Source organism: Myotis yumanensis, unplaced genomic scaffold (assembly GCF_028538775.1).
Source record: "Myotis yumanensis isolate MYYU_CA2020_CCGP unplaced genomic scaffold, mMyoYum1.0.hap1 SCAF_1, whole genome shotgun sequence".
Taxonomy (NCBI): Eukaryota; Metazoa; Chordata; class Mammalia; order Chiroptera; family Vespertilionidae; genus Myotis; species Myotis yumanensis.
In genome coordinates this window covers 173,421,659-173,437,578 of record NW_027223752.1, presented here as the reverse complement: position 1 = coordinate 173,437,578, position 15,920 = coordinate 173,421,659, and the positions used below count along the sequence as shown (strand labels likewise).

Genomic DNA, 15,920 nt, shown 5'->3' with positions numbered 1-15,920 from the left:
TGAGGAAATGTATCAAACTTCCTGTATGTTCTTCATCTAGTTACAACTTTAAAGTTTTAATTATTTTATAAGCTAGGAACTCCAACCTATTATTGAAGATATTTTTGTCTCATTAATTTCTTGAACATTTTTGTTCCTAGCTTTTGTTACCCAATGCCAAACATTGCAGTGAAGACTGAAAATGTTGTTCACATATAGATGTTTTCAACTATAGCACCATTTTAGCATATAGGAGTTTGGGAAATATTTAAATATTTGTTAGTTGACTTTTCTGGATACTTAGTATTGTCTAAAATTTTTTTATTAACAAAATCAAAACTTGGAAGAAAAGTGATATTAGAGTACATTTTTTTCTTTAAATAAATTAGAAGCATTGTAAACTCTTATCTACTGTATTAGATGATATTCCCTATTCATCTGCATGGCAGTAGCAGAAAGTGGCATTGAAAGCATGCTGATATTAACGGTGTTGAATCTGTGGTTAAAAATTTACCATAGGTGATTCACAAACTTGATAAATCTGCATATGTATACTGGAAAGTTGATTGAAATTTGAGTAGAAACAAACCAGTAGTCTAAAGTAGTGATTTTTCAACCTTTTTCATCTCATGCCACACACATACCAATTACTAAAATTCTCTGGCACACCAAAAGTACATTTTTTTGCGAATTGAGAAAAAAAATAATTTTGATTTATTCAAGTTGGACAGCTATTGTTTTGTAGGCTGTCATTTTTTTATTTGACAATCTAAGGCAGGGGTGGGGAACCATTTTTCTGCACAGGCCATTTGGATATTTATAGCATCATTTATCGGCCATACAAAATTATCAAATTAAAATTATGTTGCTATAAAAAACACACATACAAGTACATTTATTGAATTTCGAGTCCCACCTGTGGTTGCCTTAGCATGGCCAGAACAAATGATACGATACAGCCTATGGGCCAGACATTCCCCACACCTGATGTAAGGGAAAAGAGGTCAGTGCCCCTAACTAAATAGTCAGGTATTGCATGTTTTAAAATTCTAGTGGCACACTAGTATGCTGTGTCATATTGGTGGAAAATTGTTGATCTTATAGCAAAGCACCGGCATAATTTAACACCTTACTAGAGAGTCTATTAGTGTACACCATTTTTATTATATTAGAAGTAACCATTATTAGTCAATTAATATCTTAAAAAACCCTCTATAATTAAGAGTTTAGGGTGCCCGAAACAGGCTCCTGAAGGACAGCCGTGTGAGGGGCCCTCCAAGTGGGGGGCTGCCACACGGACACACACACAATGCTAACACCCACAGGGAGAGCCACGAAAACGAGGGTGTCAAAGGAGAGCAGTCAGCCTGAGGCAGCACAGAGGTCACAACGAAAGGTCGTGGTATCATGCTGCAAGGGACTGTCAGCGAGGACCACAACTGAGCCTTTGCTATGGCACCAGGTGCTTGGGTTAGTGGTCGATGTCCACCCAGTCATGCACATAACCAAGGCGTGGGATTCACTTACGGCATCTGTAAGAGCCGGGAGACGGTAGACATGCCATTTTTATAGGCTTCACAAGACAGCGTAGACTCCAACACGGCCACTTGAAATAAACAGATACACACTTTAGTTCCACAGAACACGCTGGCAAACCACTGGGTAATGAAAAGTTTGACACTGCTTTGCAACTGTCTGCAGGCTTATCGGGACAGCGTCAAAACTCTCCTAGCAGACAGATGGGGGACGTGGGGAGGGGATACTGGCCGCACTGGCTGCCGATGACTCAAACTAAGCGGTTTAGAAACCACACGCCGACAGAGAGCCAATAAATGTAAAATTTTTTTAAAAAAGTTTAATGTATTTCCTAGTACACCTATGTTAGATGGAGACACAAAATACAGGGAGAAGTATGTTATAATTCTAAAGCAAAATAATAATGAATAAACATTAAAGCAATGACTATAGTTATTTTACATAAACTATGCCATAAGAGAAAACTAAGGGAATTAAACATTCCATTAAAAAAAAGGAAAAATTATTTTCCTTCTAAAATGAGTAATATAGTATACACAGTCTATGACTGTCTTCTTCATGTGACCTAAATCATATACAAGATGTTTCAAAAATATGTATACACACTTAATAGTTGATAGCTCAATTGATGTTCCTTTCTTTTCAGATTTAACACATTGGAATTCAAAGTGTGTATACATTTTGGGTGGACACCCTATATATGATATATATCTTTGTGTGTGTGTGTGTTTGTATGTATGTGTGTGTGTATATATATATGTATATATGTGTATATATATATATATATATGATTTTTACATATAGAGCTGATTTTTCTCTAATCCTATCTAATAATAGAGAAACATGGTAATTAGCCATAACTTCGCTACCCTTCCCATTGGCTAATCAGCGAGATATGCAAATTAACTGCCAGCCAAGATGGCGGCCGGGAGCCAGGCAGCTGACGCGAACATGAGGCTTGCTTGCTTCAGTGATGGAGGAAGCCAAGGTTCCTGCCGCCCAGCTCTGAGCTCCTGAAGCAACAGCTCCAAAAGATACAATGTTTCAATTATAGAAGCTAAAAGATGGCGGTTAATTTGCATATACCAGTTGCGAGGGAAGACTGAGGACAACATGGAGGCCAAGCGGTACAGAAGGGAGCTAAGTAGAGGTGTTGAGGACAGAAACGGAGCCAAGGCTGTGGAGGTGGGAGGCGGGAGGTGGGGGGGGCAAGCTCAGCCACAGCGGCTGTGAGCCAGAGGGGCAGCCAGAGGGGCAGCGGCTTGGAGGGGAAGGGGCAGTGCCTGGGAGCCGAAGGGGAAACCCAGCAGGAGCACCTGGGAGCTGGAGGGGAAACCTGCCACAGCACCTGGGAGCCGGAGGGGAAACGCAGCAGGAGTGGCTGGGAGCAGGAGGGGAAATCCGCCACAGTGCCTGGGATCGGGAGGGGAAACCCAGCAGGAGAGCCTGGGAGAGGGAGCGGAAACCCAGCCGCAGCGGCTCAGAGTGGGAGCGAAGCCCGCCTCAGCCAGTTTCGCTCCCCTCTCTGCTTCGCTCTAGCCACTGGAAGCCCTATTCTTGCAGGAATCTTCCTGCAACGGGCCTCTAGTATCTTAATAAGTCCCTATGGTGAATTTCTTTTCTGTGTGTGTGTGTGTGTGTATGGTTCTTGAGATCTCTCCAGGATATTCTCATGATAATTCTCACATTTATTTGCTATGTGGACTTAATGATAACTGAACTATGGTTGAAAGGAGACCATCTGTGTAATTTATGAACTACAGCTCATGGGATGTGTTATTGGAGCATAATAATTGAATTTAAATAAGTCTGATACTTAAATTCAGTATTTGAAAATAGGCCTATAAAGTATTTTCTCTCCTAATTTAAAGATCGCTTAATATATAATTAATTTCATTTCAACCAATAGCAGCAGTTTCACAATTCTGCTCATACACTTATTCATTATCTTAATGAACTCAGTTCAGAAACGTGGCTTACTTGTTTTTGCTTCATACTTAAAATAGGAAGAATATAAATTATATAGGAATAATTATATATAGGAATAGTTTTAATTAAAATTAAAAAGCAGTTTGACCCTGAGTATATTATATTTTGGTATTACTTTTACAGGTAAGAAAGACTATTTCCCAGATGTTAGATGTTTAGCAAATGATTTGCTTTGAGGAACTATTCCCAAAGTGTACTTACTGTGGGTACAAGCTAATTAATACTTCCATATATTTCCTAAGTACTAAAAATATTTTAACTAACATTAAGGAAAACAAAATTAAAAAATATAAAATTTTACCTTTGCAAGTCATTGTGTTTTTAAAATTATATTAATTTTCTAATATACTATTTGTTTTTTTCTGTTTATAAAGGCATTGAAGATGTACTTTTATATTTACATCTTTTGAAGCCCAAGTTGTCAAAGTACTCAGAGTGTGTAAATAACTTTTAGTGTGGAGCTGAAAAGTTTTAAAAAAATATATCAACTCTTTACTAACTGTTATTTTCTTTGAAATAACTCTGAATTTTTACTGTTTATTCAATAGAACTTTCTAATCAATTTACTGTAGCAAGTTGCTTTCATGAAATTCTGTTATAAATGTTATTTTCAGCAAATTGTTTTATGGAAAGTCAGAGCAATTAATTGTTCTTGTACCTTCTGCTAGTTAGTTTTTCATCAGAATCCTCCTAAGCAATCTACACTAATAAAAGAGAAACATAGTAATTAGCGTACGACCACTACCCTTCCCATTGGCTAATCAGCGTATCCTTATGCAAATTAACTGTCAGCCAAGATGGCAGCCAGCAGCCATGCACTGAAGCAAACAGGGAGGCTTGCTTGCTTCAGTGACGGTGGACTCCAACGTTCCCTGCCTGACTTGCCGGCCTCTCAGCTGCAACTCTAAGCAACTATGTTGCAAATATAGAAGCTAAACAAAACCCCAGAAACTGGCTTTCAGCCAGCCGGACCGCAACATTGTATCAAATACAGAAGGTAAAGGCCAGAAATCTGCTTTCAGCAGTGAGGCCTCAGAGCTAAAGCTGGCCCAGAATAGAAAAAAAAAAAGAAAGAAAGGAGCGGTTGGGAGCTTCAGTCACCCGCCAGCCTGAAAACGGCCCTCAGCCCCTCACCCAGACTGGCCAGGCACCCCAGTGGGGACCCCCACCCTGAAGGGTGTGTGACCAGCTGCAAACAGCCATCATCCCCTCATCCAGGCTGGTCAGGCACCCCAGTGGGGACCCCCACCCTGATCCAGGACACCCTTCAGGGCAAACCAGCCGGCCTCCACCCATGCACCAGGCCTCTATCCTATATAGTAAAAGGGTAATATGCCTCCCGGCACCGGGATCAGCGTGACAGGGGGCAGCGCCCAAACCCCCTGATCGCCCTGTGGCTCTGTGTGTGACAGGAGGCGGGGCCACAACCTCCCTATCTGCCCTGCTCTGTTCGTGACAGGGGAAGGCGCCCCAACCCCCTGATCAGCCCTGCTCTGTGCCTGATAGGGGGGAGCTCCCCAACCCCCTGATCGCCCTGCGGCTCTGCGTGTGACAGGGTGTGGCACCCCAACCCCCTGATCGGCCCTGCTCTCTGTGTGACATAGTGCGGCGCCCCAACCCCCTGATCGGCCCTGCTCTGTGGGTGATAGAGGGTGGCGCCCCAACCCCCTTCCACGAGCCTTGCTCTGTGTGTGACAGGGTAGAGCCATAACCTCCCCATTGGCCCTGCCCTGAGTGTGACAGGGTGCAGCGCCCCAACCCCCTGATCCACCCTGCTCTGTGTGTGACGGGGGCAGTGCCCCAACTCCCCTATCGGCCCTACTCTGTGAGTGACAGGGTGGAGCTCCTCAACCCCCTGATCGGCCCTGCTCTGTGCATGACGGGGGGAGCTCCTCAACCCCCTGATGGGCCTTGCTCTGTGTGTGACAGGGGGGAGCTCCCCAACCCCCTGATCGACCCTGCTCTGTGTGTGACAGGGTACGGAGCCCCAACCCCCCTGATGGGCCCTGCTCTGTGAGTGACAGGGGGCAGTGCCCCAACCCCCTGATCGGCCCTGCTCTGTGTGTGACAGGGGGTGGCACCGCAACCTCCCCATCGACCCTGCCTTGAGTGTGAAAGGGGGCGGTGCCCAAACCCCCTAATCGGCCCTACCCTGAGCGTGACTGAGGGTGGCATCACAATCTCCCGATCCACCCTGCTCTGTGCATGATGGGGGTGACACCCCAACTCCCCAATCGGCCCTGCTCTGAGCTTGACCAGGGGCTGCACCTAGGGATTGGGCGTGCCCTCTGCCCTCCGGGAGCAGGCCTAAGCTAGCAGGTCGTTATCTCCCAAGGGGTTCCAGACTGCGAGAGGGCCCAGGCCAGGCTGGGGGACCCCCCCCCCCCCCCGAGTGCACAAATTTTTGTGCACTGGGCCTCTAGTCTATAATAAAAGCCTAGGTGGTCCTTGCACCCTTGCACGACATCCTCATGTCATCACAAGATGGCCGCCCTCACATCATCACAATATGGCCAACACAAGATGGCCAGCAGGGGTGGACAGTTGGGGGCCATCAGGCCGGCAGGAGAGTGGTTAGCGGGCGATCAGGCTGGCAGGCAGATGCAAATAGGTAATCAGGCAGGCAGACTAGCGGTTAGGAGTCAGCAGTCCCGGATTAGGATCGGGCCTAAACCAGCAGTCGGACATCCCTCGAGGGGTCCCAGGTTGGAGAGGGTGCAGGCCGGGCTGAGGGACAGTCCTTCCCCCCCCCCCCCCCCCCACACACACACACACAAATTTTGTGCACCAGGCCTCTAATTATTATAATAATGCTGTTACTTAATGGACAAATGCCCTAAGATAAGAACTGGGTTTGTAGTAGAGGTATACCAAATGCACATTTTGGTTTGATTCCACATGGTCAAGTATTGATATTAATATTCACCTTTGGCCATTATAGAATGAATTTCTGAATGAAAGAATCTTTTTTTTTTTTATTTTTTATTTTTTTTTATTTTTCGCTTAAAGTATTACAAAGGGTATTACATAAGTGTCCTTCCCCCCCCCCCCCCCGCCCTTGACAAACCCCTACCTTCCCTTACCCCCCAGTGTCTTATGTCCATTAGTTATGCTTATATGCATGCATACAAGTCCTTCGGTTGATCTCTTACTCCCCTCCCTCCTGCCCCCCAACTCTCTCTGGCCTTCCCACTGCAGTTTGACAATCAGTTTGAGGCAGCTCTGCCTCTGTATCTATTATTGTTCAAAAGTTTGTAATGGTCTTTATTATCCATGAATGAGTGAGATCATGTGGTATTTTTCCTTCATTGACTGGCTTGTTTCACTTAGCATTATGCTCTCCAGTTCCATCCATGATGTTGCAAATGGTAGGAGTTTGAATGAAAGAATCTTAAACTTTATTGTAAAAATATGAAATGATTGTTATAGTTGTTTCATTAATGATTTAAAGTTTGGCATTATATTACAAAAATAATACTTTCTCAAATTGTCAGCTTTTGGATTGTTCCTGATCATTATAGTGCACTCAGCAATGTGATACTAAATAGATACCCAATTTTAAGTGAGGGCAGCAGAATAACAAAATATGTTTGGGGTTTGTCATTCCCTAACATGTTTTTCTTTTTTTAATTTGCTTTATGTCTGGGTTAGAGATGATTAATCATAGATGTTAATGAATATTATTTTCAAGATTTTCCTCAGAGTGAATATTTGAGGTGACAAAGTTGGCTTTCTGATTTTAACTCATCCTCACAAGATATAGAGAATTCCCAAATTATTGAAATTCCCAAATTCTTTCTTGAAAGACTCATGGCCTGAATGGAATTAAGTAACTAAAAATTAAAAACAGCTTCTAACATTTATTTCATGCTGTGAATTCTAAAGAGAATAAGTAATGTCTGTTATTCTGCTTTCATTTAATTTTTACATTGTATATTTTCACTATCATTAGTTATTGCCACATTTTAATATTGTATAAGTATGCATTTATGTTTCAACTACTGATAGGATTCCAAAATGTGAGGCACATAGAGAGATTTTCTCTGTATATGGAATGCTTATTTATATTTGAAAATTAATATTTAGATAGTAATAGTAAAATTGAGAGGTCAGGCCTTGTTTTTATTATTGACATTACTACACCATTGAACTATGATGGCATCAAAGCATATGAATATGGACCATGCGCAAGTTAGTTGTTTTTTTTTTTTAATATATTTGATTGATTTTTTACAGAGAGGAAGGGAGAGGGATAGATAGTTAGAAACATCGATGAGAGAGAAACATCGATCAGCTGCCTCCTGCACCGCCCCCACTGGGGATGTGCCCGCAACCAAGGTACATGCACTTGACCGGAATCGAACCTGGGACCCTTCGGTCCGCAGGCCGCCGCTCTATCCACTGAGCCAAGCCGGTTAGGGCATGTGCAAGTTTTAAAGCCAAAGATAAGTAATGGATTTTGGCCAAATATCAATGTATGTTTAATTTAGACCACTTAAAATATCCATTCACAGAGAAATTCAAGGTAGAAAAATATCATTTGTAAATTAACTTGTATAAAAAATTCTGTTTTCTTTTATTTAAGTAATTCAGTTTTCTAATTACAATTAAAATCCAGTTAACATCAAACTGCCTATATTTTATTTATAAAATATTTTAAAATTAAATACTATTGGAAAATGGGTATTAACTACAAATCAGAAATTTTTGGTTATGAGCTGTGTCTTATTAATAGTTTGTGTGTTTCCAAATAACTTGTGTGTAATTTTAAAGTATAAAACTTAATGATAGTAATGTTTCAGGATAACTATTAATATTTGCTTTAAAAAAAAAGCCAGTTAATCCTTTTGTAAAACAATTTTTATATTATTAAACACATATGTTTGTAAGATATACATGTTGTAATGTTAATTAATCTGGCATTTAGCTTCATTTAGGTGTAAATTTATACTTACTTTAGATAGCACTTTTCTCTCAGCACTGCTATCTGAGAGCAGAGACTGGATTTATTTCTCTCAGTAAGAGATGCTTAAACAACAGCTGGCAGCAGTCTTTAAAACAAACAAACACAAATCCAGTTGTAACCTTTAAAAGACCAGTTTCTTTGTGAGATGGAAGTGCAGAGTTTTCTTTAATCAGAGTAGATATATTTGTAGAAATTTCCTTTGTAGCAGTATACATTATAAGAAGAGTTGATCTGTAGTAAATAATATAACCTAATGAGTCTAGGGGGGGAAAAAAGATCTTGATTAAGACATAATCACTCTAGATGTCATTGGATTCAGAACACTAAATGGATATGTCTCTTAAAAATAATAATTCCATTTTTTCCACTTGTGATTTTTGCTTTGGGGTCTTGTTACTGTTGTTTTACATTACACTCGCTCATGTAATTTGGTCCTTTATCTCTAGAGCACTTACAAGAGGGAAATTTTGCTCTGTAGAGACTCTTATTTTCAGAACCCAGAAAAAAACTTCTCAATTAGCTTTTCTACATTTTATTGTTAACTTTTAGAAAGTAAAAAATGTGTAAAAGTATTATTTTAAGCCCCTTGTATTCTTAATACTAATGAATCTTGATTCTCTTTATTTCCTTTGAAATTTCTGTCATTAAAATGTATAACCTGGGGCTTACATTACTGGGATAATCTTGGTGCAAAACCCATAATGCATGTTTTGTGTAAAGAGGGCTTTTAAAAGAATTGATTTTGAAGTTAATTTTAATCACATAAATATTTTTAGTTTTATATACTCAACACTAGTTTAGAATAACAGCTCTTTACATTCCTTATCAATCAACAAAAAGATACTCAGAAATAAGTAACTGAAAAGGAAGTTTTTACTTGTGCCTGCACTTGTGTTTTTAGATGTGAATCATCCTCTCAGTAGCTTTAATTAAGTCAGTTTATTTTTTAGTGTTATAGTGGAGCTATAACTTGTTTAACTTAAACTCCTAAGTTTTACTTCACAGATATATAATTTCTAATTTATCTTTTCTTGGAAATAAAACTATGCCATTAGTTAAGAGCTTTTTACTCAGTCTTTATTATGCTGTAATGGTTTTTAGCCAATTTGTATTAGAACATCACATCAAGTTTTATATTTGCTTGTTTTTGTTTCAACTGTATATAATTCATTTAACTGTAGATGGGTTTTTATGTAAACCTGTAAATAGGATACTCTTATACTATGAATAATATACATACCATATGTACATACTAATGTGGAAATTGTGTTTTGAATGGTGTGTCATTTTAAGTTTCATTATTCATTAAGTCATATTTACCAATAAACTTAATAGTTTTATAACATTGTAAGAGCCTTTTCTTAGGAATGAGATAAACATGTGTTATAATCGTAAGGAACTTTTTCTATTTAGTAACTGATCAACATCAGCTGAGTTACTTGGCATACTTTTCTGGACCTATAGTCTGTCTATACCAATGTTTTTAAACATTAAACTTAAAACTCAGGGGGAAAAGGTTCTTCAACTTGAGATCTTCTCTCCAGATCTCCATTCTTTGGAGTTTCCATGAGTGTGACCTGAAGAACTTGGAACCATTGAAATTCAAATGTAGGTAGGTAAGTGTTCACACCAGCGCATGCATTGATTGCCTTATATCTCTTTGTATATGCATCTGTATTGCACCCTCTCAGTGCCTTTCTTCCTCTTCCTCCCCATAGATCATGTAGGGCCTGTGTCACCCTGATATTATGTAATTGTGTGATTCTGTATTTTGGTCAGTATTTGTCTGTGATGTGTGTCAGGAGCAATTTTAAAATGTCTTCAGATGTTTATGACATTGTGCTGTCTAAAGACTGTCACACATAACTGTGTGCTATGTATGGGCCTGGGTTTTGTTTTTGTGAATTGTGTTTATTGAGCTCTGAATAAACATTCCACTGGAGTTGCCGATATTCGTTGAGGGATGCAGAAAGTCTCAGTCATGCATTATTTCACTTACTCTCTCAAATGTGTTTAGAAATGTGAAGTGTTTCTGGTACTAAGAATTTCTTCCACTTAGTCTTTGACTTGAAAGTTATCCTGATACCATTATGATAGCATTAATGTCAGCTACTATCCTTTGAAGTACATACACAACATCTCTGGGCAATTAAAAAAGTGATTAAACATAATCATTTGCTTCCAGTGAAAAGAATTAATACTAATTTATTTCACACATACAGGACTCTTATTTAGCTTTCTCCCCCCAAATATTTATTGCTAGTATACTAAGTTGTAACTGAAAGAGGCAAACAGACTCAGTCATGGAATATTCTCCTAGGCTTAAGTAGAGTTTCTACTCAAGTAAGCAAAATGAGATGTTCAGGTGCTTAATTAATGTAATTTTGCTCAAAATATCTGAACACAAAAATCTAGAATTTCTAGTATGTTTTTTATTATCACATATGCCAAACACATCATTGAATTTCAGAATCTCCTGGGTTTGTTTGTTTTTGTTTTGGTCTATCTCCTATAAAAATTAGAAAATTCTTTAGCAGTGGTTCTTAAACATTTGATATTAGGACTCTTTTAGATACTTAATTACTTGAAGACTTCAAAGAACTTTTGTTTATATATACACATGTACATGAGTAATATCTATTAATATTTTACTGTATTAGAAATGAAAATAGAGACATTTAAAAAATTATTTAGTATTTTTAAAATAATAAAACCCCACTATACGTTAACATAAATAACATTTTTATGAAAAATAGCTTCAGAATTTAAAAATGCTAAATAAACATAACATTTATTTTACTGTGTGTGATGGTGAAGAATATAATGACTACTAATACAATTTGGTGTCACTGACTGCGTTCATACTAAAGCCCCAGCAGTTTTACCTACCAATGTGTTTTCACCATCATTGCAAATGTCAATACAGTAAAAAAGGCAAATAAAACTTTGGTAAATTTATGAAAGTAGTTTTGACTTTGTGTTCTTTGAAGGGTTTTGGGGCTTCTATTTTGAGAACCATGTTCTAGGATGCCTGCCTGCTTATCTTGAGAAAATTTGTATCAACCTGTTAAATGCCTTTTTCTTCTTCTTCTTCTGGGCTTTTATTATCCAAGTCTCCTTGCTTGCAGTTGATATGAACAGACTTGAGAGTTATTTGAGCATAAATTTTGTTGTAGTTAGCATCATAGAACTAGATATTAAAGAAAGCAGCCAAGTGCTCTAAAATGAATCTCTCCATTGGATAACTATACATTTTTCTCTTCATACCTGTGTGTGGTTTATTGTATGTGAGTATACAATTAATTTGCTCCTGGGCAGTAGTAAAATATGTTTTCATGAAGCAACATAATTTTCTTGAATTATGGCGATTCACACCATGTGCCATTGTGATAAGCTACGTTTTTTTCCTGATCTATCACAATTTCAAATATTATTGCTCCAATTTGTATGCCAAAGATGGTATGAAACTCTGAAACATTTCTTAACTTTTTGTCCACTCTTTTTTCTGGAACCAAAATTCGTAATATTGTAAAAGTGGTCCAAGAAAGTTGTAGAGATGCCAAGTTAGGAGACCATTAACATCATCTTCTAAGTGGCATTCTCGTGTTGAGTTATCTCCTTTGTAAAATTTGTTATTCTTCTGATGTCCCTGGACTGTGGGATTTTTATAGTTTGTACCAACAGTACTGAGGGGGTGTGTGATGCCTACATATGTGCAGATACATTGTGGAGTTTGACTCACACTCAATGCATGCGCTAGTGCTCACGCTTACATACTTGAAATTTAATGATTCAGCAGCTCTGCGGTATTTGAAGAGGTAGTCAAAATGATTAAATAAATAATTGAAAGTTTAAAATACTGCTAAAGAACAAGAATCTGCAGGTGACTCAATAATAAGGAACTCTATCTACTGGTAAGTAATCCACGTAATTTCTAACTTGGAAAGCTTCTCTGTGCACCGAGCCTTTAGTATAGGTATAATACTGTATCCTATAACATAAGTAATTTGCCTGTAAGATGCATATTGTGAATCATTTACTTTTTTTAATGTATTTTATTGATTTTTTACAGAGAGGAAGGGAGAGAGATAGAGAGTTAGAAATATCGATGAGAGAGAAACATCGATCAGCTGCCTCCTGCGCATCTCCCACTGGGGATGTGCCCGCAACCCAGGTACATGTCCTTGACCAGAATCGAACCTGGGACCTTTCAGTCCGCAGGCTGACACTCTATCCACTGAGCCAAACCGGTTTTGGCGTGAATCATTTATTAATTGCTGAATTGTATAGTTAGGAAAAATACTGAACATCAAAAGCCTAAAAACGAATCATTTAGTTGAATATATTATTTCTGTGTCTTTTTAGAATAGTCTTCATAATTCTATTGCAAAATTTGAAATTGTTTTAGACTATTTGAACTCAAAATGTAAACTTCCTTTTTTCCCCTCAGGCCTGTTTTCTATTCTTGTTTTGGTAATAGGCCCCTTTCTAATATAGATAGCTTCCCACAACTGAATGAGAGAATATTCGTAATTATCTACTCATCAGTTTTCAGGGCCATCAGCCTCTGTTGGCTATCTCTCTTTTTTTTTTTTTAATTATTGATTTTTTTACAGAGAGGAAGGGAGAGGGATAGAGCGTTAGAAACATCGATGAGAGAGAAACATCAATCAGCTGCCTCCTGCACACTCCCCACTGGGGATGTGCCCGCAACCAAGGTACATGCCCTTGACCGGAATCGAACCTGGGACCTTTCAGTCCGCAGTGTTGGCTATCTCTTCATACTTTCTAACGGCAGGAAAAATGAACTGTAAAGACCACCAGGTGAATAATTAACTTGCATGTGATACAGCTCAACCCTGTCTTTATGTTCTTTTCTGGTAATCACTCAACTACCTCCTTATCTATAGGTTAAAAATTATATAGAGATTCGTCGGCAAACTCTGCCAAGGGAAGCATGCTATGAGGAAAATTTGTATTGTAAAAAACAGATTTTTATCTGTAGATTCCCAGTAGGTAACTTACTAGAATTTGGAGAAAATTATTAGCTTGAAAATGGCACATAATTTTTAAAGAAAAAAATTGATAACATCCTGTATCTTTGGATGAACCACTTATTAACAGTAACTTTATGTTTTGCATAGACATGTGAGTGTTTATGTCTTATCTTATTCAGTACTTTGGGTTGGCATTTTGGTTTATTTACTTTCAACTTTGTTACAGGTATTCTATTGTTAATGAAGAAGCATTGTGGAAATCCAAGTCATATTAAGTACTTTAAATCCAGTTAGTTTCTTAGAATATGAAGACAAGCAGTGATGGCAAAGCCATACCTCATTCTCATTCTCTTCACCTCTCAAGCTAAATTTTCCTTTCTTTGCTGATTGTTACTATTATTAAATACCAATTTGAGAAGAAAAATATTTTAAGTAACCCTTTCTTTCCTTGTTGAAACTACTTTTCATCCTAGCAGTCATTGAAGAATGCTCTGCTGCAATTAAAAATTTTTGTGAATTACATGTTTATACTTTCTATTCTTTATTAAGTGATTCTGATTGTCTTCTCTCTTCATCTTTATTAAAACTTGCTTTTTAAAATGCTTTTTATATACTCTCATTTCCTGTAATGCAAATGTTACTCAGTCTAACCTTTTTATTTAAAAAACAATGGTAATGTTTATTCACTTATACATCTTTAAAGCCTACTTTGTAAAGGTATAAGAGCCTGTTTTTTTCTTAAAAAACAAAAGCAAAAAACAACAACAACTAATGTTTGACATATTATTTCAATTATTTTTATTTCTAAATTTCTTTTAATTATTGAAAAGATTCAAGACTCAATTCTTCTGAACTAATGTCTTTAAATTTTCAATACAATTATATGACTGGACTTAATCTTGTTTTACTGTCATTGAAATAGTATTGAGTTTGCAATAAAGAGAATAAGAGGTATTTTTCTTCTTACTAATGTCCATTTGGTACAAAAACACTTTTTTTGTTTGATTTTGCAGATTCTCTTCAGGCCCAGCTTATCAATATGGGTGTTATTCCTACCTTAGTGACATTACTGGGCATCCACTACCAAAATTCAGCTCTTACAGAAATGTGTCTCATAGCATTTGGCAATTTAGCAGAACTTGGTAAGTCTTGTTCATGAACCACTAATGTAATCAACTTATTAATGTACTTAATTTTTTCTTTAATTATTAACAACATGGAAATCCATTGAGATTAGTTTATTTCCTTTAAGCATTATAGATATTTGCTTCAATGTTAAAGAAATGCAGATCCAATTATATCTTATAATTGTATTATTTAAAATTGAGAGCTATTTTGCTTTCCTAATTGTTTCATACATTGAGGTTTAAGTGTTATATTTTTTAATAGAGTTGAACATTTAAAATGATCTCCCTTGACTTTAGTATGTTTATATGAGTGATCATCTTAAAATCAACTAATTATATTTCTAGGGCAAAAAGAAAGGACTTCATAATTTATTACATTTTCAGATGAAAAGGAATCTATCAGACTGTGGTCCTTCCTCCTCTTTTTACAAAGTCCCTAAAAATGGTAGGACACTTTTTCAAAAGAATATATTTGTAATAGAATAGAAAAATTATGAGAACTCCTTGAAAATCAGAAGACAGGCAAAAACAGACCAATGCTGGAAATAATCCAGTCATAGCAGAGAAGAGGACTAATGACCCCAGCAGTCCGATCTCTTTTCTTTGTTTTATTTTTCTCTATATCATGTATAGTACTCTTCAGTCTGCAGGCCGACGCTCTATCCACTGAGCCAAACCGGTTAGGGCATGTATAGTACTCTTTTCTCCTTCCTTCCCATGATAGAAAGTTATAACTCCTCGTCTGAATTTACTGCACAACTATGTTCATAAATTATTTATTCTGGAGACAATGAAATCAAATGATGTTTTGTCATAGATAAATATAATAGCTAGAACAAAAAATAAATCTATTATTTATCCCCATTTTATAAATAAACTAGAGGCCTGGTACACGAAATTCGTGCACAAGAGGGGAGGGGCCCTCAGCCCAGCCTGCACCCTCTTGCAATCCAGGACCCCTTGGACATCCCTCTCACAATCCAAGACTGCTGGCTCCTAACCGATCACCTTCTTGCCTGCCTGATCACCCCTAACCACTCTGCATGCCTGCCTCATTGCCCCTAACTGCTCTGAATGCCTGCCTGATCACTCCTAACTGCTCGCCTGCCTGCCTATTTGCCTCTCTAACTGCCTCTGCCTTGGCCCCTGCTGCTGTGGCTTCGTCCAGAATGACATCTGGAAGGTTGTTTGGCCTAATTAGCATATTATGCTTTTATTATTATAGATAAACAGAAGCACCAGAACTCTAAACTTGGATTTTCTAACTGAAAGTTTATATCCTAACACACTACTTACTAAAACCTTTTTTTTTTTTTAATATATTTT

The 15,920-nt window shown here is 37.9% G+C and overlaps 1 protein-coding gene across 5 annotated transcripts in view; it reads left to right on the top strand.

Moving 5' to 3' along the window:
• Positions 1 to 15,920, top strand: part of RAP1GDS1 (Rap1 GTPase-GDP dissociation stimulator 1) — a 136,926-nt gene that overhangs the window by 88,935 nt on the left and 32,071 nt on the right. For all 5 annotated transcript variants that reach the window (XM_070392405.1, XM_070392415.1, XM_070392401.1 and 2 more), the window contains one exon: positions 14,481 to 14,609. In XM_070392405.1, the coding sequence (XP_070248506.1) occupies positions 14,481 to 14,609 (129 nt within the window). The remainder of the gene's footprint in view (positions 1 to 14,480; positions 14,610 to 15,920) is intronic.